This window comes from Electrophorus electricus, chromosome 18 (assembly GCF_013358815.1).
Source record: "Electrophorus electricus isolate fEleEle1 chromosome 18, fEleEle1.pri, whole genome shotgun sequence".
NCBI lineage: Eukaryota > Metazoa > Chordata > Actinopteri > Gymnotiformes > Gymnotidae > Electrophorus > Electrophorus electricus.
The window spans coordinates 16,459,734-16,483,875 of record NC_049552.1 but is presented as its reverse complement, the minus strand read 5'-3'; the positions used below and the strand labels follow the sequence as shown (position 1 = coordinate 16,483,875).

General features: G+C 43.8%; 3 protein-coding genes and 1 long non-coding RNA gene across 5 annotated transcripts; all 4 read left to right on the top strand.

The window, feature by feature from the left end:
- Nucleotides 1-683: 683 nt before the first annotated feature.
- LOC113579107 (cystatin-like protein) lies at nucleotides 684-3,730 on the top strand. Its single transcript, XM_027012818.2, has 4 exons — nucleotides 684-1,045; nucleotides 2,039-2,149; nucleotides 2,420-2,500; nucleotides 3,209-3,730. Exons 1-4 carry the CDS (start codon nucleotides 854-856, stop codon nucleotides 3,320-3,322), a joined length of 498 nt encoding a protein of 165 aa, XP_026868619.2. The 5' UTR covers nucleotides 684-853; the 3' UTR covers nucleotides 3,323-3,730.
- A 503-nt stretch (nucleotides 3,731-4,233) lies between these two features.
- On the top strand, nucleotides 4,234-9,487 carry LOC113579125. Its single transcript, XR_004777140.1, has 4 exons — nucleotides 4,234-4,458; nucleotides 4,880-4,993; nucleotides 5,167-5,247; nucleotides 9,105-9,487. It is a non-coding gene; the product is annotated as an uncharacterized LOC113579125 (long non-coding RNA).
- Nucleotides 9,488-9,844: 357 nt separating this feature from the next.
- Nucleotides 9,845-19,234, top strand: fastk (Fas-activated serine/threonine kinase). 2 transcript variants are annotated; one of them, XM_027030370.2, is made up of 10 exons: nucleotides 9,845-10,375; nucleotides 11,095-11,908; nucleotides 12,285-12,761; nucleotides 12,944-13,092; nucleotides 13,225-13,441; nucleotides 14,018-14,177; nucleotides 15,677-15,768; nucleotides 15,897-16,560; nucleotides 16,875-16,989; nucleotides 17,101-19,234. In XM_027030370.2, exons 2-10 carry the CDS (start codon nucleotides 11,137-11,139, stop codon nucleotides 17,185-17,187), a joined length of 2,733 nt encoding a protein of 910 aa, XP_026886171.2. In that variant the 5' UTR covers nucleotides 9,845-10,375; nucleotides 11,095-11,136; the 3' UTR covers nucleotides 17,188-19,234. The 2 variants fall into 2 exon arrangements, with proteins under 2 accessions (XP_026886171.2, XP_035392179.1); XM_035536286.1 differs by having other exon boundaries at nucleotides 9,845-10,974.
- A 769-nt stretch (nucleotides 19,235-20,003) lies between these two features.
- tmub1 (transmembrane and ubiquitin-like domain containing 1) lies at nucleotides 20,004-23,664 on the top strand. The gene is made up of 3 exons (XM_027030372.2): nucleotides 20,004-20,103; nucleotides 21,605-22,155; nucleotides 22,524-23,664. The coding sequence occupies exons 2-3, from the start codon at nucleotides 21,650-21,652 to the stop codon at nucleotides 22,873-22,875; spliced, it is 858 nt and encodes a 285-aa protein (XP_026886173.1). The 5' UTR covers nucleotides 20,004-20,103; nucleotides 21,605-21,649; the 3' UTR covers nucleotides 22,876-23,664.
- Nucleotides 23,665-24,142: the final 478 nt, after the last annotated feature.

Genomic DNA, 24,142 nt, shown 5'->3' with positions numbered 1-24,142 from the left:
GAGAGGCACCGTCAGGACCCTCCGCTCCTCTGGGGTGAGGGGTACCGTCAGGACCCTCCGCTCCTCTGGGGTGAGAGGCACCGTCAGGACCCTCCGCTCCTCTGGGGTGAGAGTGAACGCTGTCAGCAGTTGCCCTCCTCTGAAGAAGTCATGTCTTTTTTTTACCTCTGTGAAAGCACTCTGAAACACTGCACACACTAAGGCTGTTGGCCTTTCCTTATTCTCTGTTTTGTTAGATTAAAACAAGATGTGTAAGTGGTACTTCTTCGTATTTTTCAACCTCCTCCAACAACTGATTTATTTCTTTTTTAGAAAAGTGTTGTTTTCTTTTAGGTTTTGTGGCGTGAGTTCGTCCTTATTGATGTAGGGAGGCGACGTTTAATTTGGGGTATGATTATATACTAGAAATTTGACTAATGGATTGACTAAAGGATTTTGTGTGTACATGTCCTTGTGTAATAAATGGTTGTTTTCTTCACTATAAGTTTTACTAGTTGTTAATTACTTAAGCTGTTAATGACTTTAATAGAGAATTAATTTCTGTGTGCTCATACGCGCGTATATACTTTCAGACATGACTCGGTCGGTCAACCTGTTTTCGTGTGTAATTAAGATATTGTGTTTTTGACGGCGCGTTATATAAGGATCACTTGTCCGCTAGTGTTGCGCTTCCCATCTGGTTCAAGGAGGAGTCTAGTAACAACGTTTCAGATTACGAAGGCTTTTGGAAAACATTCGCAGAATTCACTCATTCCTTTCTCACTTCACGTTTTCAGGGAACGTACTCGAATCAATTTACTGCATAAGTTTTGTGCTCAGCCCACACTGGAAAACGGAAAGCGTGCCGTGCAAGATGAACGGTGCAGGTCTTTTTTTGTTTCTCTCTGCAGTGGTTCTGCTCAGTTCTGCTCACAAATGGGACAATTACGACAGTTTTAACAAGCACCTGAAGACGCACATCGACAAGGCCATAGTCGAAGCAAATATGAAATTCAGTGCTCACAGGCGACACATTAATTTTCACCGCCTTGTTGGTCGTCTATCGGTAAGTGATCTCTTCCTCAAGAATAAACAGCATTTAGAAAATTCAACATTGTGCCAATAACTGTTATACAAGCTTTGTTTTCTAGAAATTACTGGTAATGCTTCGGTATCAAGACTTTCGCTTTCTGAAAGACAGTAGACTTATGTTGTAGCCATGTTTGGGAAGCAGGAACTCTTCGGACAGCACAAAACCGTTCATCTGTTTACAGCTGACCGGTTCATTCCATTCCATTTCTTTAAGCCATGATGTTCTTCAATTATAATACAAAAATCACTTTGAAAAGCAGCTAGACATGTACAAGCTCTCCATTTTCTGTAAAAGAGAACTTGAACAAGTAGTGGCTAAATAAATATATGAAAATACGAGTCAATACTGGTCCATGCTGTTGATGGTTGTTAAGGTCAATGTGAGCGCTTGACACACTGAAACAGGAATCAGCGGCTCAGCTGTGTTCTATAGTCTATAATGCAAAGCACAGGAGTTCAGCACCTGTGGGCTTAACACCAGAAGAGAAAGTGCCAGCAGGTGAATGGGCTCACTAATGAGGCGGAGATGAAGAGTGGGGCAGGACTTGGGCGTGTGTGTTCCTGGCGTGACAATCAGAATACAAGAATAGACGAATAACATGTAGACAAATAAATAATTAATATAATTTTAAAAAGTACTAGCGCTTTTAACAACAAAGAGTACGTTGATGGAGGACGCAAACGCTGAAATGGGCGACATTAATTCAGGGCAAATCCAAAATCTCTATCCAAAAATCCAAAATCTCTATCCTCACAGCAGTCCGTGCTCGAGTAGCCGGGCACGAGAGAAACAGATCCAGAATACATAACGAAAGCAAAGACCAGAGCAGAGACAGAAACCAAAGCAAAAACAAACGCACATGGCACTTAGTGCCATCAGCAGTGCAAAAGGGCAAAACCATGGTAGCAATATTCCTTTTGACATTTACAGATAAAAAACACGTCATATTGTTTTCTGTCAAAATAGGTCACATCTCAGAACTACTTTGTCAATGTGATGTTACTCCCCACCATATGTGCTAAAAATGAGACTGAACTAAGACAGCGCAAAGACTGTCCATTTCAAGCCAAGCCGACGGTGAGTATTGCCATTAGTCCTCATTTCCACACCAACAGTGTGTCATCACTTTGTGGAAATTTAACACACTCAAGTTTAGTCATTTGACTAAAGTTACCAAATTATCTTCTCTAACTTGGCAACATTACACTGTCATAGTGAGTTTACTAATGTTATAAATATTACGTTATAAATACGTTATAAATATTCTTATTAAAATCAATATGTGATATTGCATATGCTTTCTGATCCACTCCAACATGGATGTGAAATAAGTCCTGTTTTCCACAGATGGTGATTAACTGTGTTGTGTGTAGTCGACGTGGTGGTACGGAACTTGTTAACTGTGTAAAGCATTTGGACGTGAAAAAGGTCTGTTTCACTTCACACTACATTCTGTGCTGATGCTTTTCTGTTAATTTATTTATCTACCTTGTGCAGGCCTTTAAAGCTATGAACACAAGTAGGCCACTGCAAAATGGATAAAAAAGAGTGCATGTTTCTCTGAAGTTTTCAAGTAACTTCAGTGGAAATGTACATGATTTTCCAGCATGGAAACATAATGTAGTGATGCGTCCACGTGTTCAAAGCACCAATACTGCCTGGTTGAATACTCAACAATGCAAATTTCCAATTTGTCAAAAAATAAATTAATTTCAAATTGCTACTGAATATCTAACAAGCTGATCTGGGAATGTGACTGAACTGGTCTACAGTTTGTGGAGAAGTTTCTGGTGTACATACAGCACCGCAGGTACACATCTGTCGTCTTAGAAAAAACAGGTGTAGAGTGGAATGTCCAGTGAAGCGTTTTCACATTAAGCTTCCCAGTGTTTTTCATAAAGTCCTCATCTATTTGGTACTGAAATGCTGCCAAAAACAGTAAACATGTTTTAGACTGTGATTTGAGTAAATTGTGTGTGTGTGTGTGCTCTTCATCTCTCCCTAACTAAAGGTGAACAGTTTGATGAAACACTGATGACTGTGAACTGTGTTCTTGGTTGCTAAATGGTTTTATCCTAAGTGACTCTTTAGGACGCTTACTCACACAGTTAATTGTCTTTTTTTTTTTTATCTCAGTCAAAGGAGATTCGAGCTGAGTGCTCAGATGACCACAACACTGGGGGAGCATCCATCCTGTCCCTGAAAACTAGCCATAATGAGCAGCCATTTGGATGTATTGGCTGTGTCTGACACTATGATGTCTGAAAATGCACGTTTGAAGCGGGAACAACACAAATTCTAAATGTAAAGGAAAGTTGAGTGTTGAGAATAAGTAATAAACCTGTGGTAAATCTGCTTTACATATAAAATACATGTAAGACATGGAGCAGACTCTTGGAGGATGTGCTTTTCAGTACAACAAAATAACAGTCATTAATCCTACTGTCTTTGTCTGTGCAAGCTTGTTTTAACATCATTATGAAATACCTTGTTATCAATACTCTTACATTTTCACAATATAGTGTGTTTCCAGTGTAAAAGCTAAACATGCTTTGGACTTTGGTATATTTAAATGCAAATACACCTGCTGTAGCTGTGGTTGCATTTTTAAACAGGTTTGTAGCAGTTAATATTCTTAAATAAACATTTTAAAGCATTTGTCTTTTCAAATCATTAAACTTATAAACTCAAACATATTGTTAAAGAAAATAATTTGGATCCATTTTAATCATTTTCCTGAAATCATGTGACCTGCTGTCAAACACACAACTTGGACTTTGAACTGAACTTGCAACTAAATATTTTCCCAAACACTGATTGTTTCATTCCAAAGACCAAAACACATACTAATAATAAAATGAAGTATTTTAAAGCAGGCCTTTATATCGTACTCTTTATATCTCACTCTTTAAATCTCACTCGTTATGTCTCACTCTTTATATCTCACTTTTTATATCTCACTCTTTATATCTCACTCGTTATGTCTCACTCTTTATATCTCACTCTTTTTTGTTGCTGTCTTCTTTGATATCTGATTTAAGGAAACCTGATTGGACCATTAAGCTTAACCATCAACTGTTGGCTGTTATGTAATAAAACATGTTTTTTCAGACAGGTTGAGGACACCAAGTTAATTGTTAACTCACACAGAAGGAAACAGAGACCCCGAAACACACTCTGGCTAAGTCCTGATGTGCAAGATGAGCAGAGTGTTGATAATCCTGCTGCTCTCTGCAGGGCCTCTGCTGGCTTCTGCTCTAACTTGGAAAAATTATGACACCATGGATCATCTCCGACAATACGCTGACAAAGCCGTAACTGAAGCAAATAAGGAGTTTAGACATCTCGGAAAGCACATTAACTTTCACTCATTTGAAAAGACAGTGGTATGTGCTCTTTATTTCCTAGATGAGTTGGTATTTTTTAAATGTTGTCTCTAAAATGTTGTAATTCAGATATCTGCCTTTGATGCTAGAAATTAATGATACAACTTGAATATCAGATACTGCTACTGAAAGTAGTTTGAAAGTGTTTTTACTAAATTACCTTTCCCTAATACATAGGAAAGTCATTCAAATCCTCCCCAAACCTAAAATTGATAGCTTTCAAATGTTGGTTAAAAGGTTAATGTTGCTTTTGTGGGCACAAAGTGCATGTTCATGTTATGAATAATTGGTATGTGAGGGTGTGCAAAATATACTGCACTTATATACAGTACTATTCAGTACCATGTCATTCTGCACCAATGAAAAATGAGCACTATCAATTTGATAAGAAATCAAATATAATGTTTGTGTCCTGTTATAGATCAGTAAGAACTACTATGTCAGGGCAGACTTGAGACTCACCACATGTGATGCAGCAGAAAGTGAGACTGGATACAAACAGCGCAGAGAGTGTGTTTTCAGTGATGGTCTGAGGGTGAGTGGTCCCGTGAGGTCTTCATTTTCACATCAGAACACTGGAGTTTGTCACATTTTCTACAGTAATTTAGTAACATCCAGTGACATTTTATTTGTGTCACATATTTGCTGGTTTAAAAACCTGAAGGTGTCTGGTTGCTATTAGAGCTAAACATAGGCTGCCTTTTCCAGCCGAGGATAAATTGTGTTCTGTGTCGAAAAGAGGATGGACAAGAATTTGTTGACTGTGTAAAGAAGAAAGATGCAAAGAAGGTGCATAACCCTACATACTACATACATACTACATACATACCACATACATACTACATACATACTGCATACATACTACATACATACTACACACATACTACATACATACTACATACATACTACATACATACCACATACATACTACACACATACTACATACATACTACATACATACTACATACATACCCACACATACTACATACATACTACATACATACTACATACATACCCACACATACTACATACATACTACACACATACTACATACATACTACATACATACTACATACATACAAACACATACTACATACAGTACCCACACATACTACATACATACTACATACATACTACATACAATACCCTACATACTACATACATACCCACACATACTACATACATACCCACACATACTACATACATACTACATACATACTACATAAATACTACATACATACCCACACATACTACATACATACTACATACATACTACATACATACCCACACATACTACATACATACTACATACATACTACATACATACTACATACATACTACATACATACCCACACATACTACATACATACTACATACATACCCACACATACTACATACATACTACATACATACCCACACATATTACATACATACTGCATACATACTACATACATACCCACACATACCACATACATACCCATACATACCACATACATACTACATACATACTGCATACATACTACATACATACTACACACATACTACATACATACTACATACATACCACATACATACTACACACATACTACATACATACTACATACATACCCACACATACTACATACATACTACATACATACTACATACATACCCACACATACTACATACATACTACACACATACTACATACATACTACATACATACTACATACAATACCCTACATACTACACACATACTACATACATACCCACACATACTACATACATACCCACACATACTACATACATACTACATACATACTACATAAATACTACATACATACCCACACATACTACATACATACTACATACATACTACATACATACCCACACATACTACATACATACTACATACATACTACATACATACCCACACATACTACATACATACTACATACATACCCACACATACTACATACATACTACATACATACCCACACATATTACATACATACTACATACATACTACATACATACCCACACATACCACATACATACTACATACATATTACATACATACTACATACATACTACATACATACCCACACATACTACATACATACTACATACATACCCACACATACTACATACATACCCACACATACTACATACATACTACATACATACTACATACATACAAACACATACTACATACATACTACATACATACTACATACATACCTACACTTACCACATACCCACACATACTACATACATACAAACACATACTACATACAATACGAACACATACTACATACATACCCACACATACTACATACATACTACATACATACTACATACATACGAACACATACTACATACATACTACATACATACCCACACATACTACATACATACCCACACATACTACATACATACGAACACATACTACATACAATACCCACACATACTACATACATACGAACACATACTACATACATACCCACACATATTACATACAGTACCCACACATACCACATACATACCCACACATACTACATACATACCCACACATACCACATACATACCCACACATACCACATACATACCCACACATACTACATACATACCCACACATACTACATACATTACCCACACATACCACATACATACGAACACATACTACATACATACCCACACATACCACATACATACGAACACATACTACATACATACCCACACATACCACATACATACGAACACATAATACATACATACGAACACATACTACATACATACGAACACATAATACATACATACGAACACATACTACATGCATACCCACACATACCACATACATACCCACACATACTACATACATACGAAGACATACTACATACATTACCCACACATACCACATACATACGAACACATACTACATACATACCCACACATACTACATACATACGAACACATAATACATACATACGAACACATACTACATACATACGAACACATAATACATACATACAAACACATACTACATACATACCCACACATACCACATACATACGAACACATACTACATACATTACCCATACATACCACATACATACCCACACATACTACATACATTACCCACACATACCACATACATACCCACACATACCACATACATACGAACACATACTACATACATACCCACACATATTACATACATTACCCACACATACCACATACATACCCACACATATTACATACATACCCACACATACCACATACATACCCACACATACTACATACATTACCCACACATACCACATACATACGAACACATACTACATACATACGAACACATACTACATACATACCCACACATACCACATACATACAAACACATACTACATACATACGAACACATAATACATACATACGAACACATACTACATACATACCCACACATACTACATACATACCCACACATATTACATACATACCCACACATACCACATACATACCCACACATAATACATACATACCCACACATACCACATACATACCCACACATAATACATATGTACCCACACATACCACATACATACCCACACATACTACATACATTACCCACACATACCACATACAATACCTATACATACTACATACATACCCACACATATTACATACGATACCCACACATACTTCATACATACCCACACATACCACATACAATACCCACACATACTACATACATACCCACACATATTACATACATACCCACACGTATTACATATAGTACCCACACATACCACATACAATACCCACATATACTACATACGTACCCACACATACTACATACATACCCACACATATTACATATAGTACCCACACATACCATACAATACCCACACATACTACATACATTACCCACACATACCACATACAATACCCACACATACCACATACAATACCCACACATACTACATACATACCCACACATATTACATACAATACCCACACATACCACATACAATACCCACACATACTACATGCAGTACCCACACATATTACATACAGTACCCACACTTACTACATACATACCCACACATAGCACATACAATACCCACATAATACATTCAATACCCACACATACTACATACAATACCCACACATACTACATACGATACCCACACTTACTACATACATACCCACACATAATACATACAATACCCACACATACTACATACAATACCCACACATATTACATACATACCCACACATACTACATACATACCCACACAAACTACATACAATACCCACACATACCACATACAGTACCCACACATACCACATACAATGCCCACACATATTACATACATACCCACACGTATTACATATAGTACCCACACATACCACATACAATACCCACATATACTACATACGTACCCACACATACTACATACATACCCACACATATTACATATAGTACCCACACATATTACATACAGTACCCACACATACCACATACAATAGCCACAATTCTGTCTGCTCATCTATCTACTACAGTCAAGTCAAGACCCTCAAGGTCTCACTGAATATATGAATGAATTAATATATAAGGTGAATATATGCATTAATAATTAATTAATAATTCTAACTTCTTATTTCAGAGAGATTTTCTTCGTAATAAGATATGTTCTTTTTCCTTACATGGAGAACATCACTCATTTGCCTCTGGGGATAAATAATAAACATATGTGACCACATATGTTGGATGTGTTCCAGTGTTGATTTCACTCAGAAATGCAAAGATCAATGCTAATAAAAAGATGGTAAAATGATTCTGACATCTTATTTAACAAATAAATGAATTAATAATTGTACAAATAAAAAATTAAAAAGTGATGTCATCTTTTTGTGTTTGGGTTTAAGCACTGTAATTAAAGAAAAAGAATCACACCATTATTCAACCCCTGTAAAGTTCTTTAAAGCTCTATTAATTTCTATAAGCCTGTAAAAAAGGTGATTGAACAATCTACTCATCATACTTGTAATTTAGTGTTTTGATGACTCTGGTGTTTTAATAAATAATGGAACCATTGGGCTTATGGGCTTATCTAGATCTTATCCAGGGGAGAAGGAAAGGTTTTTGTATTCCCAATGCTTTTCTATCCAAGCCACGCTGAGGTTTGTTTAGTTAGTGTGTGTGTGTGTGTGTGTGTGTGTGTGTGTGTGTGTGTGTGTGTGTGTGTGTGTGTGTGTTTGTATTATAGATGACATATCAAAAGTTCACACAATTCACACCTGATCACTTCTTTAAAAACCTCGGAGTAAACAAATCGCGCGTACTTGTGTTTGTTCCCGTACAAAAACACGTGTTTCCGGCTTGCCTCTGTTGACTTCCGGGAACATGGCGCAGGCCGGGGTCGCGGACCAGGGCGCAGGAAGGCCGTGGGTGTGACACCGCGGACACATGTGGGCCGTGCGCGTGGTGCAGAGCTGAGCTTACGGTCCGGTAACTTGTAGGGCCACACGAGCCTGTGCGCGTGTGTGTGAGCGTGGATAGGCCGCGTGTCCTGGCAGGGTTTGTATCTCAGCAGGCGTCGTGCCGCTCGCAGGTGTCCGAGTGTGTGGGGCTGAGCAGCCTCTGACCGGCGCACGTTACCAGCGTCTCTCACTTTATCTGTTTTATCCTCTGTTAGCGTCGCAGCCTGCTAGATCGCTAGCTCGGGACACTCAGCTCGTCTTTGTGCCTCCATTTTTCCGACCTGCGTAAACTACCGAGTCGGGGATGAACTCATAAGGCGTTTGGTGTAAAATTCCTGACGAAGCTGCTGTTGTGTTTTATGGAGTTTTTAAGACAACGACTGCGAATGTCCTCTCATGTCACGGGTGATCCGCAGCGCCCTCGGCTTCCCTCGCCGTCCTGTAGCTTAAACATGTAAGTAAAACGTTCTGACTTCTGCAGAAGAACCGCCAGGCCTGTATCGTATCTTGCACACCCTCTTACTGAATTACTGACACAAACGTCTGTGTCAGTGTAAGTACATACATACGGTTTTTTCCTAGAAGCTGTTTCATAACTACATCCGATGTAACCTAGTAGAGGCAAAATATAATCGTAGACTAAGGATCCCACTGACTGCTTTACTGCTACATAGCCGTGTGGACTTTTGCAAGTATTATTAGATTTATTATATTCTATGTATTGTCTAAGCTCGCTCTTCAGTATTGCCGGGTTGCTCTTGGCGTGAAGGGTTACTGCTTCGTATGATTACGTAGCTCAAGTTCGGTTCTCTGATGTCAGTTACAAGCTTGTGCATTTGTTGGTTTATGTGCCGTATATGTAAGTTACAGCAACACTGATTTTGCTGTTATTTGAGATTGAGTCCCTTAATGAAAATCCCCAGACTCAGGTTAGGGTGTGATTAGTGCATGCTGGCTCAGCGTGAGTTCAGTTCTAGTCTTGGCTGTTTCTGGAAGAGCTCCCCGGTTACAAGAGTGAGCACTTTGTCTGCTGCGTTATCTAAGGTTTGCCAGGTGATTTGAAGATGATGATTATTACGTGCTGATTCTGTAAACTTGCAAGAAACATTTTAAGCATGCAGTGTGTTTGCTAGACATGGATGTTGCTATAACGATAGATATTTCTGTTTTTAGGTATATAGCCTTTAACCTGAGTGTTGGACCACCCTGTATACCATGCAGGGACTTCCCTCTCGTCTCCTCGTAACCTGCGGGAGATTTTACTTGCCTCCCTATCCTTCCTGCCTGCCGGCTCCAGGAGCTCTTGTGAGTATGTACGCCGCACGCTTTTGTGGAGGTGGAGGGAGCAAGCCACGTCGTCGTGTGGGTCTGATGGGGGGGGGACCTGTGCTGGAGGACTGCCCCCTCACTGCTCACCCCTCCCACGTCACGCCGCCCCAGAGTTACCCCCCGCCCTACCAGGGCCGTTTGGAAGCCCACCGGCCCCGCTACCAGCCCCCCCAGCGCTACCACGCTCTCCCACAGCACCATGCCCACCTGCCCCCCCCGCACTATCAGGCCCATTTGCACCACAGCAAGAAGAAGACGTGGAACTTCATCCACGAGAAGATGAGCTACGACACCTTCTTCACGATGAAACGCCTGATCGATCGCTCGCGCAGCGTGGACGAGGTGCTGCGCTGGGTCACCCAGAATCCGGCCAAGGTGTCACACAACCACTACCCCATCGCCCTGCAGAAGATCGGCCAGCTGCTGGTGCTCCAGCAGGGCGGAGGACCTGGGAGCGGGGGAGGGGTCATGGGGAGCGGAGCAGGCCCCGGGGACGGCGTGCTGTCCTCGCCCCATGCGGGCGGGCCGGGCGACGGTGTCTCTCGCTCCATGTTGGAGCACCAGGACTTCCAGACACTCTGTGACGCAATCGTTAACGACTGCTCCAAGTTCGACAACTTCAGCATTGTGAACTGTCTGTATGCTGCAGCCACGCTCGGTAAGCCTGTGTGAGCTTAAGAGTTTTCCACGCTTTTTTTTTTTTTTTTTTTTTAACTATAGCTGTTTGATGTTGACAAGAAGAATAGCGTTTATCATTTTGAGAAATATTATTGTAATAAATTAGTACTCTTCCCTATAGAGTAGGAAGAGCACACAAGTTATTGTTCTGATTTTAACCAGGAGGTTGCTGATGTGATTGTCGGAATACTACATTAAAAATAACCCTATGGTGATAACCGCAGTTTTGATTAATACATGACATTTGCAAATCTTTATTCAGAGTACAAGGAAATTAGGTTAGTTGGTAGGACAGACATCTGCTGTCATGCAAAACTCTTCACCTGTGCCGTACCTGCGTGGGCGTGTTCCTGCAGGACTGCCCAGTGACTCTCGCATAGTGCAGGTGCTGGAGGCAGAGTCCCAGGGCCGCCTGGCGCAGTTCAACCAGAAGGACATCTCCATGGTCTTCAGCAGCTGTATGAAGCTTCGCCCATCCAGCCAGCAGCACCCGCTCATCGAGTCCTGCCTGGCAGCACTGGAGAAGAACATTGAGCGAGAGCGCCACCCACAGACGCTCTTCCTCCTGCTGTCATACTACCGCGCGCGGTGGCGGACTCTGCAGGCGGCCGACGGCTCCCTGGCCGAGCAGCTGGTGGTCAGCCGCAAGATCCTGCGTCTGACCAAGCACACGCTAGCCAGCGTGAGCTGCGTGCGTGACCACGAGATGGCGCTGCTTGATGAGATGCTGGCCGTGTGCGCGCGAGAGGCCAGCAACAAAAGTCTGGAGCTCATCTTCAGCTCACACCTCTTCTACCAGAATCGGCAGGAGAAGTTTGTCAGCAGCCTGGCTGGTGAGTGCACGCCGCCCCCCGTCTTATGCCTCTACTGGGTGTCCATGTAGGCATGGTTTGGAGGGAACAGGTTGCGAAACCACCCAGTCGTGTGGTGTCCGTGAGGTGCCGTTCACTTTGCGTTTGTTTGTATGTCTGTAAATATGCGAGTCTGGGTGCTCAAAGCTGGCTTTGTGTCTCAGAGGAGCTGCCTAAGAAGGTTGACAGCATCACTCCTTACACCATGGCCCTTATCGCCAAGTACATCGCACGCCATCGTCTGCGCTCCACACGCCTGCTCGACACCATCGCAGACTTCCTCGTCAAGAAGGGCGAGTACCTAGACAGCAAGGTAAGACCCATGGCCTGCAATGGCTGGGAGGTGAATGCAGCCAATCAAAAGCCATGTTATTTGTGTGCAATGCGTGTGTCTTTCTAACCATGGCCCGATGGGGGGGGTCTCTGGTGCCGTTTTGCTGTGCAGGTCATCCAGAAGCTCGTGTTCCCCTTCAGCCGTATGAGCTACAGGCCTGCGAACGATGCCCAGTTCTTCTCCAAGCTGGAGATGGTGTTGGAGCTGAAGGCGCTAAGCTCGCCGTTGGCCACTGTCAACATCCTCATGTCCCTTTTCCAGCTGGGTCACTTCCCAAGTCTGGTGCTCCACCGTGTCTTCTCTCCCTCCTTCATCAGCAACGTCACCAGTGAGTGCCACCAGCCCTGCCTCCACGCCAGCATCAGGGCATTGTAATAGGCTGCTGCTATATGCTCTAGCTGGTTTGCTCAGTTTCAGATCGCAAATGGATTTTAATATGACCAGAATTTTAAATAATTTTGATAGTTGAGTGTTTGTTGCTGTACACTGTGCCTGTAGTACAGTAATGTGCATGTGTGAGACTGCAGTCTAGTAGCGCTAGGACGGTTTTCCTTGTCTACCTGCTTCAACACCTCTGACCACACCAGCTCATTAACAGGCCCTTGGTGAGGGAATCAGACACGATAAAGGAATATTCTATCAGTCTCAGTCGCCAGGATTTTGTTTGTTTTCAGGAATGTGCTCCATGGTCATCGATCGTACGCTATTGACGTGGTAAATAGATTTGAATGAAGAATGCAGGAATATTTCTTAACTTTTTTTTGGGTCAAATACCATAGTGATGTGAAGTGATTAAAAGCCAGACTGCGCAGCAGTGACCCCTGGTGGCTACTTCTTTGTAGTGCACTCCTGTTCCAGCTGCGTGGCAGTGAGCTGCTGGTGTCCTGTCTGTGTTGCTGTGCAGACAGCCCGTATGCGTTGATCGTGCGTCGTTACCTGTCCCTGCTGGACGCAGCTGTGGAACTGGAGCACCGGGAGTATGCAGGACCCCGCCTGCAGGATGTCCACAAAGTGCTCATGTTCGACCATGCCCTCACCGCCGATGAGGTGAACCGCAAGTACAGGTGAGTGTCTCCTGCAGAGGAGGCAGAGCCTCCGCACTCGTCCAGACTCGTCCTACGCCAAATTATCCAGTCGGTGGACAGGTGAAAGACAGACAGGTGATCATTCTTAGGTGATGGACAGACAGGTGATCATTCCTAGCAAATGCTTTCATCAGACTTAATTTACAACACAGACCTTGTAGATAAACCCTTGTTGTTGTCTAGTTGGAGGTTATACCCCATCTGTTTTTGTTTGACCCCATCTGTTTTTGTTTGACCCCATCTGTTTCGTTTGACCCGCTCTGTTTTGTTTGAGCCCCCATCTGTTGTCCATCCTTTAGTTCATTGTCAGTAATCAGTTTCTGACCACAAGACCACTGTTGGCTGGATTTGTTTGGCTTGTAAACCAGTGTCAGCCCGGCATGTTTACCCTTAACCAGCTCAAAGCCTACTGCTGTGTTGGTCCACCCAGATAATATCCAGTAATAATACCAGGGGTCAGTACTTATGCTAGAACTGAATTTTCCATGATAACTTCATAGTTATCAGTGTTGTGACAGGAAGGAAATGGTAGGAGGAGGCACGGGAAGAGTGAAGTAAGGAGAGAACGGTCCACAAGCTCCGCCCATGCTGGCAAGCAGACGTGGGATTGGTTAGCGGTCGGGGGGGGGGGGGGGGGGGGGGGGGGGGGGGGGGGGGGGGGGATCCAACCCCCCCAGAGAGCGAGGCCAGTTTCGCTCTCCTGGAATCCCAGCCAGAGACGGCTCTGGTGTCAGCGGGGTTTGGACCGGCTGTCACTTGATGACAGGGTCAGCGCTTAGACCACTGAGCCACTCAGGAGAAAATAGCAAATCCCTACGTCCTGAAACCGTCTCCTGAGTAACTCTGTGACTCGGCGCACAGTGTCCTATGCACACTGTGTTCGTGTGGAAAAGCAATGGTAATGATTACCGTGTTCAGCCCATGTGGTGGAGAAGAGCATGAGAGTTAACCAGGGTCTTTGGCAAAACAAAGTAAGTTTAGAATTCATAAGGGAGTTTTAGGAAAATTTTCATTTTCTTTGAACTGATCCTTCTAAAGGTATGGAAATGGCAAAGGTAAGTTCGTCTTTCTCTAACAGTCGAGCTTCGTTTCAAAAAGTAAAAAATTAAGGTTTAACGATAACGAATCAGATGAAAAAAGACTTTTTCAGCCACGTGCATTAGACGAGCCCAAAAAAACACATCTGTCCATACTTTTCCAGGCAGCTGCCGAGGTGATGGGACAATGCTCCTTCTTAGGAAAATGTACTCTGTAATCAGAGAATGTGAGAAGTTTACCAGAGCGTTCCCAACGGAAGGAACGCTTGCTGATCTATAGAGTAATAAAAGAGCATATAGCACATCATTCATCACTGAAAATGGTTTAGAGATTTCCTCTGACCCGTGTCGGGAAATTAATCTGTGTTGTGTATTGCTTTGTACTGTGAGGATTTTTGCAGTTTTGTAACTGGTGTCATGACTGTGTATTTTGTGTTGTAGTTACAAAGGACTGGTGGCAGAGGCCTTGCGGCAGCTGGTTGGAGAACACGGATACAAGCAGGATGAAGTTCTGGCTCCAGGATATTACACAGGTCCAGACACACACACACACTGTCCACGTGTCTGCATAGCGCCAGAATACCGTTGTCCCGTGTCAGGTTTTTTGTTTCTGTGTTCTTGTTCTGCTGATGTCTTTAACACGCTCTCTGTCATTACCCAGATTTCCTGCTGTGGCTCGACCGTACAGGCCGCGTCCTCCCCATCCGTGCGGGAGCTCCGGTGGTCCCGTTGAGGGTGGACTCCCCTCCGTGCACCGTCACAAACCCCAAATCCCCCGAGGGCTCCAGCTCGGTCACGGCCCTCACCTCCGACTTCCAGACGTTCTCCCCCTTCTCTCCATCTTTGAAAGAGACGGCCAGCAAGCAGGCTGGAGACGACACGCCCTTCCTGCCCACGCACGTGCGCCAGCCGGCACCGGCCGCACAGAGGCTGGGTGCCAACGGGACGGTGCCGCTGGACTACAACGTCTACTACACCACCTCAGATTACTACGCACCACTGGCCAAGGAGCACTCCCTGGAGAGCCAGGACAGCTCCACGCTCAGCAGCCCCTCAGACTGCCTGGTGCAGGGGGGGCCGGCTGTGGCCGGGACCGCCACGCCCCACGACTCCCTCTTCCAGTTCTCCATCGGAAAGATCCTGGAGGACGAGGGGGGGGTGTCCATGGCAGCGGGGGGTGACCCAGGGCCAGTCTGTGAGATCGTGCCCTTCTACGAGGGGGTGACCTATGAGGGGGATGGCGGCACGGTGAGCACCCCTGTGCCCCAGATGCACCCTGCCGAGCCGCCGGACATGGACAGGACAAGCGGGGAGCACGTGAAGAGGTCAGTCTGACATCATTGTGTCCCTCCAGAACACCTGTTCTGGTAATGAGTTTGACGATTCTCTCGGTAGTTCGATGTTCCTCTCTGTAGCCGCTCTGGTGTTGGTAAAGCCCAAGCCAACCGATACCCCAGAGGATTAAGAATCTCAGGCAGACAGAAAACACTCTATCTGTTTAACGTGTCACTGTGGCTGTCTTGATTAAAGACATTCACGTGATCTAATGAGTGGAAATATTCCAGTTCCTTGTTATCTGGTACACGGGATTGTGTGCTTACTGGGGGCTTTTCTGAGTGTACATGTCCTCTGTGCACAGGGTGATCATGTCAGTGAATGACAAGTGGCATTACTGCCACAACTCTGACGTGCTGGTGGGCTCTAGGACCATGAGGGATCGGCACCTGCAGCTGCTGGGCTACGTCATCCTGCAGGTGAGAAGCAAAATCTGGGAGGTGTCAGTGGGTTGTTTCAGAGATGGTGCTGTCTGCGCTTGAGTAAATTTTGTGTGTGTGTGTGTGTGTGTGTGTGTGTGTGTCTCTCAGTTGCCCTACCTGGAGTTGGAGAAATTGAATGGAATCGAAGAAGTGAAGCAGTACCTCCACAAAAAGCTGCTGGAAGTTCCGTTATGACAGTGGAAAAGTACAGCTGTGTGTGCGTGCGTGCGTGCATGCATGCATGCATGCAAGCAAGCATGTGCAACCTTTAGTTTCAAGAGGCTTTGCTGTTTTGCAGAAAGATGTGTGTGTGTGTGTGTGTGTGTGTGTGTGTGTGTGTGTGTGTGTGTGTGTGTGTGTGTGTGTGTGTGTGTGTGTGTGTGTGTGTGTGTGGTCCTAGTTTTTAGGACAGCGACACTAAGCACTGTCTTACTTCCTGACTGGGGCAAAGGGATTTAACACCTCTGGGCAAAATCTTAAACACTGTCTGTCTGTCTAAAGACACACAAAAACCTGAATACCTTTACGCTGAGATTTCTACCAGTCATGTGACCGGAGTCACATGACTGGAGGCTGGTGACTTTCCTGGTGTTTCTAGGACACTGCTGCTTCTGAACTGACTTCAAAACCGAAGACATTTGAACGGGCTGACTTGAGATCATACTGACCTATAAGAAAAATGGTTTCTTTCTAAAAGAAAAACAGTTTTTATTACACCATAAATTTAGGAAAAAACACGACATGATGCCAACCAATTATAACAAAATACAAGTAAATATAGCCAAATAAATTTTTAAAAATTTGTGCCAGTGTATTGATACATGTATCACCAGTGATTTCATTTTGATATATTGCCATAGCGATATATTGATCAGAGCCTTAGTTCTAGGTGGGAAACTGATAATTCCTGCCTGTGCTTTGAATTCAGCACTACCTGGACCAAATGCCTTTCTCCCTCGATGTCTGGTAGAGCTCTCAGTCTTGGGCTGGATGAGACATGGCTGCTCTGTACCTCAGAGTCCCAATACTTCCCCCTTGGGCTCACGTAAAGGTGTTGGAAGACGATGTGTTGAGAGCAAGTTATGCAGGACGAGGGGGATGGGGAATTGCGCTGAACGTGGAGGCTAGACTCTCAGCTGCTACTCAGACCGCTGATTTGATATTTTGTCCAGATTGAGTGTTCCTTGGTACTTTTACTGCCTTTGATTTGCTAATAAAGGTGAGGCACACTGTTTCTTGTGGATGATACTGTGCCACACACTAAATCTCTAGCTTTTTCTCCCAGGTTGTTGATCTGTCTCATTAGTGTTTTAAACCATGTGGGGGACAGGCTGGGAAGAGACACTATGATTCACCCTGTGTCTAGCAGGATGAAAGGGTGCTTTTACGGAATAATGAACAGCAGATGGGAACTTGTTGCTGGATTTCAGGTGCCATCATGGACACCAAGCCCTGACCATTGCAACAGATCCCCCACACTGGGTCATGGCACGACAGCTTAATGTTATCTTACAAAACTTGTCCAAGATGGATGAAACAGACAAAGCAATGGTAATGGAAATGAATCCGAACAGAGTGTTTATAGAGCGTTAGGAAAGGATCTATACATTTTATTTTCTCAGAATGATGTTTGTACTTTGTCATGTCAAGGAGCGCAAAGCAACGCACTCAGCAGACGGCTGGAGTAATAATTACATGATGTCTTTGTTGTCAGACTCCTGCTAAGCATGTTTGCGTGACTGTGTCCCATTACATCAGAGGTGTGTTTTAATGAACAGTGTCCAGTCCAAAAGGTATTCTGTCAGATGGATAATGGCTGCATCAAAGTGCATTAGTGGGAGAACCTAACAATTTGAAACAGATTACTAAGACAGATCAATAACCATTTGTGTCAAAAATAAGTAAGTTTGTGTTGAGATTTTAAGATTATATAATGAGGGTTAAAGTATTTGGGGGAGGGGGGTGTTATGGTTTCATGCACATTTTGTCAGATGTGTGGATACGATAGGGCCGTGATGTGGAAGCTTGTGTGTGTGTGATCTCGTTCTCGTGGCACTGTTGCTGTGTGCGTTTGCTTTGCTATTTTTGGGGAGAGAAATTATTTATTATGGCAAGTGTTCCTTTGAATGTAAGAGGATGGATGTCTGTTGGGGTGTAGGTGGGAAATTGATGGAAATCTGTTTATATATACATATTAAAATGTCTATATAAAATCATTATTAAAAAAGCAGAAAGCAAACAGCTTTTTTTTCAGTTGTGTCTTTTGTGTCCAGACTTTGTTGTATTTACACTAACGTTACATTGCATGGCCAGTCAGCTCCCTTCACTAGTGTATAATGAATAAAACCCAGTGTTGGAGAGACAGGAAAATGATGCATCCTCCTCCTAATTTAATGTCTCACTTGTTCATAGTGTTCTCTCATAGAATGCATAGTTGTTTACCTTAAAAGAAATACTAATACTAATTTTCCCTTAAAAGGAATACTAATTCCTTCTCTTTCGAACAGGATCGTTTAAGCCTACTTGAGAAGCTTCTTTTAAGATATTTATATTTGGTGGGTCAGGTGGAACTGACAGCATTGAAATGGTTCTCTGAGGAGAGGCACCTGTGTAAGACAGGGCCAAGGATGCTTTTGTACACACGCTAGCAAAAAAACATGATAGGACTTTATGAAATAGTTGGAGTTAAACTCAGATTCTTCGCAGTGATAACATAAATGTTGTTTTGTAACATTTCATGTACACCTGGGATATACCTTCTGGCTAACGTCATAGTCTGCCTTACATATTGATATTTAGAGTACACATCATTGCTCACTAAAGGACAGGTCTGAGCACCAAAGGAGAGTTCTGAACACCAAAGGAGAGTTCTAAACACCAAAGGAGAGTTCTGAACACCAAAGGAGAGTTCTAAACACCAAAGGAGAGTTCTAAACACCAAACCCAGAGTGTTCGTCTGAAGGAGCTCGAGCCTTTTCTGTGGAGTTTTTTGCCGGAAGTGGTCATTTGACGTCTATGCGGCCACTCTGTCCGCGAGCGATCAGGAAACACAGCTAAAAGTAAAACGGACTAAATTAGCGATGTGCCATCATGTGGTGTGATATGTCAACAGTAAGTTGTGTTCCACTAGCTGGTAAACGTTTCCTATACTTTTATATAGCTGTAGCATGTATATGTGTATTTAAATAACCGCTTTTATCGCCGTGTTTGGGTCCATAGCTGTTGGATCTGTGGTATTTTGAAATGTAGCTAAGCTAGCTCTCGCGCAGGCTGCGGCGGCCAGCTGGTAGTTCGCGAGTCGTTTAACTAGTTTTTGTTGTAGTCCAATAAATAGTATTTACTTACTTACTTACTCAGCTCGATATAACTCTTACAAAGACAGGACTATCCAGGACAAACCAGCTAGCCTAGCTACCCCAGTGTGTAGTTAAAGCGAACTTATCTTTGTCCAACTCCTTGTGATTGATTACTAGCCTGCTAGCTAACGTTAGCTAACTCAGTCCGCAGAAATCACGTCTAGTGCCTCGTTTGTATCTTAATGCAGATATTTGTCATGTCCTGTTCGTTGGCCTGATTATTCATCTAGCTAGATAATAAAACATGAGTGTTCGCCTATTTCGATGCGAGGTATTGTGATTTCACCTTTACCTGTAAGTGTTGGGTTAAGTTACCTTAAACGTTTTGTCCGTAACGGTTAGGGTTGGTAACGTTAGACAGTATACGACAACTACACAATAAGCTCTCCTGTACAAAGAGTTGGGTGGTCGTTTGATGTCCGTTAACATTTGATGTCTTTTTAATAGCTACTGATATCAAAAATGCAACATTCCAATAATGACTCTAACAAATCACATATTAATCGCGGTGCGAGTTTCCTGACGAAACTCGCGGTGTTCTGTGGATATTTTTAATGAAGCACAGCGGTCACTTGATCTATCCATCCAAAACATTTATGCAGTAAACGCAGCGTACTTAACTAGTGGATGTACATGGACAATGGCTCATCCAAAGCTGCACGAGGTGAAACCAGTTGGTGTTCAAATATGTGTCATCGTTTAAAGCATAACTGAGTAGCTGGGCCTCTTAAATTCCAAATTCCAGGAGTGTAGATGAGTTAGGCTAATCCGCCCAGGTTAGCAATACTAACAAATACCACTAATATTAAGTATAGTCCTGGCGTAGTGTCTCGGAAATGACAAATTCATTTTGATGGTGTGAAGATTATTAGGTGAAACAGCCAGCCAGTCCTCAATGTGCAGTTTTGTTAATGTACAGTTTGCTGCAACTCGTGTTTTGATGTGCAAAGGTTGTACCACATACATGCACCTCATCTGTGTAACTTTACAAAGTTAATGACAAGCTGTTTTCCACTGACCCAGATCTAGAGCTGGGTGGAACTTTTCAAAAACATGCGGTAGACTGCGTCAGCACCATCAGTCTGGGCAAAACTTGAGATCTGAAATGTGTTTTTTATGTTTGGTTTGGGGAGGGAGTCTTCTCTTAAGCAAATCTTTGCACCATTAAACCCAATATAGTAGAACTAGGTATACCCGCTTAATGTGTGAGTTATTATGAGGATTATCCAAAGATTGCCTCTGTCTCTGTGCTGTAGGTGCCTAGTTTGAAGTTGCCTTAATCCAGCACACCGCAGCCCAGGATGGCTCTGATAGAGGGTGTGGGTGATGAGGTCACTCTGCTCTTTGGGGTGGTGCTGTTCGTGCTGGTTCTGGTTCTGGCCTGGGCCTCCACTCACACCTCCGAGTCCCCTGAGCACTTCCTCCCATCAGGCCCGGGCTCCGCCCCTTCCTCAGAGACTGAGAGCCAAGAGGCCGTCCCACCTGGTGACGTCACGGTGCCGTCTTGTGGCTTGGGAGACAACAGCAAGACTGAGGATGACTCGGGAGGTGGAGCCGAGGGCGGCGGCGCAGACGGAGGCGGGGATGGGGACCTGTCGGGGGATGCCGTTCTAAGACACAGGAGCGGGGCCGGTCCGTCTCTCACCACGCAGCCTCCTGCCAGCTCCTTAAGTGAAACTCAGGTGTCCTCTTCCGGCGACGTTCCCAGTGACACAGCGAGAAACATGGTGTTGAGGCTGAAGTTCCTCAATGACACGGAGCGAGTAGCGCAGGTCAACCCCGATGACACCATCGGTTATATTAAAAGGTAAAAACTGGATTTATTCAGAATACAACAGCCCTGATTCACTGGGATACTTCACTGTTCATTTCTGCTAGGCACGGCTCTCACTTCCAGAGTTGAAACAAAGCCCTAAAAGTGTGTCTCTCCCCACCCCCCCTTCTATAGGAGTTTGTATATAATAGTTTGTTTGATGTAATACCTCGCTTCGGGGTATTTGGTTTTCTTGGGGGCAATTTCTCCTCGCTGTTAATGTACGTATCTTTCAACAGAGCAGTTTAGAGTATTCTCAGATTTGAGGTACATATTCATAAATAACCTTGAATGTTTTTGATGCTGTCATGGCCCTCCAATGCCCTCCAGTGACCTCCATCTGTCTGTCTGTGTGTCTGCAGTACATACTTTGCTGGGCAGGAGCACCAGGTGCGGCTGATCTATCAGGGCCAGCTGCTCCAGGATGACACCCAGACACTGGCCTCCCTCAACCTGGCTGACAACTGTGTCCTGCACTGCCACATCTCCCAGCACGCAGCGCGGGGCGGCTCCCCTGGCACCCACGCTGCCGACCAGGTGCACGTGGCCCTGAACGTGGGCAGCCTGATGGTGCCTCTGTTCGTGCTCATGCTCTCCGTGCTCTGGTACTTCCAGTTCCAGTACCGCCAGTTCTTCACTGCCCCTGCCACAGCTTCCCTCGTGGGCATCACCATTTTCTTCAGCTTTGTTGCGTTCGGGGTGTACCGGCGCTGATGGCACACACGTGCGACTCATATGCCCATCTACACACGCCCACCTGACACACACAGCCACCTGACCCGTATGCCCGTCCACACACACCCACCTGACACACACAGCCACCTGACCCGTATGCCCGTCCACACACGCCCACCTGACACACACGTGCACTTGAAACTTATGCCCATCCACAAACACACACATGCACCTGACACTTATGCCCATCCACACATGCCAACCTGACACATGTCTATCCACACACATGCCCACCTCACACACACACCTGACACATACTCCCATCCATACGTGCACTAACACATGCTCTCATGCATTGGTTCTTCTGGAATCTTTGGACACTTTTGGGCTGTCTGAAGGCTGTGATTTTGGAGCGTTGTTCTCTGATTTTTTGGTTTTGCTAGTTTTGTCCCCCTCCCTGCATATTATTTCTTGCATCTGCAAGTTTATGCTTGTCACAGACAGAAAACTGTATACTTAGTTTTTTAATGTTTAGTGACACTCAAGGTGCCTACCCTAACACTTCTCTCATTCTGGGGTTTGCAGGCTGCCAGTGTGTAGCTGGCACGACATGTAGGATGGCTCATGCTTTGATAGTCATATGACTGTTGGAGTTTCGGGCAGGTTTATGTGTCTGTCTGTCTGTCTGTCTGTCTGTCTGTCTGTCTCACACTTGTAGAGTAGAGCAGACATTGCTGCTGTTATACGTTGGGACTCTTGAAGTACTTTGTGTAAAAAATGGCTTTTGAAACAAAGAAATAATCTATTAAATCATTCTTTTATTTGTTACTGACTGTTGTCATTTTTGGAATGTTTATATGTGCTGTAGACGCTCTCGGATTCAGTCGTTAGATTTAACAGCATGCAAATCAAACTTTAATATACAGGGTATCCGGTACACAAAAGCACTGATTCTTCATGGCAGTTCAATACAAAGAGTTATACCAGGTAAAAGTATTTTTTTTTAAGTATTTTTCCTTCATCACGTTCTGAAGGTAGCATATGAAACCTCCTTTAGTGCCAGTGCCGAGAGGAGTCTTGTAACTCACATTCTACGGCACCTTTTCAGAAACGGCAGGTTTTCTGTTGTAAAAACACCTTGTAAATACGCTGTAAACGGCAGCTGCCGCGTGCACAGCCACTGGAGTTTGTCGACGTTCCCTTCTGCTCGTGTCTGACGAGTCCCGCGCGTGCGCCGCTCCGTCTGCCGCACTAAGCGCCACCAAAGCCGACTGGTGTCCGCAAGCGCGGGGCCCTTGCTCGCTAG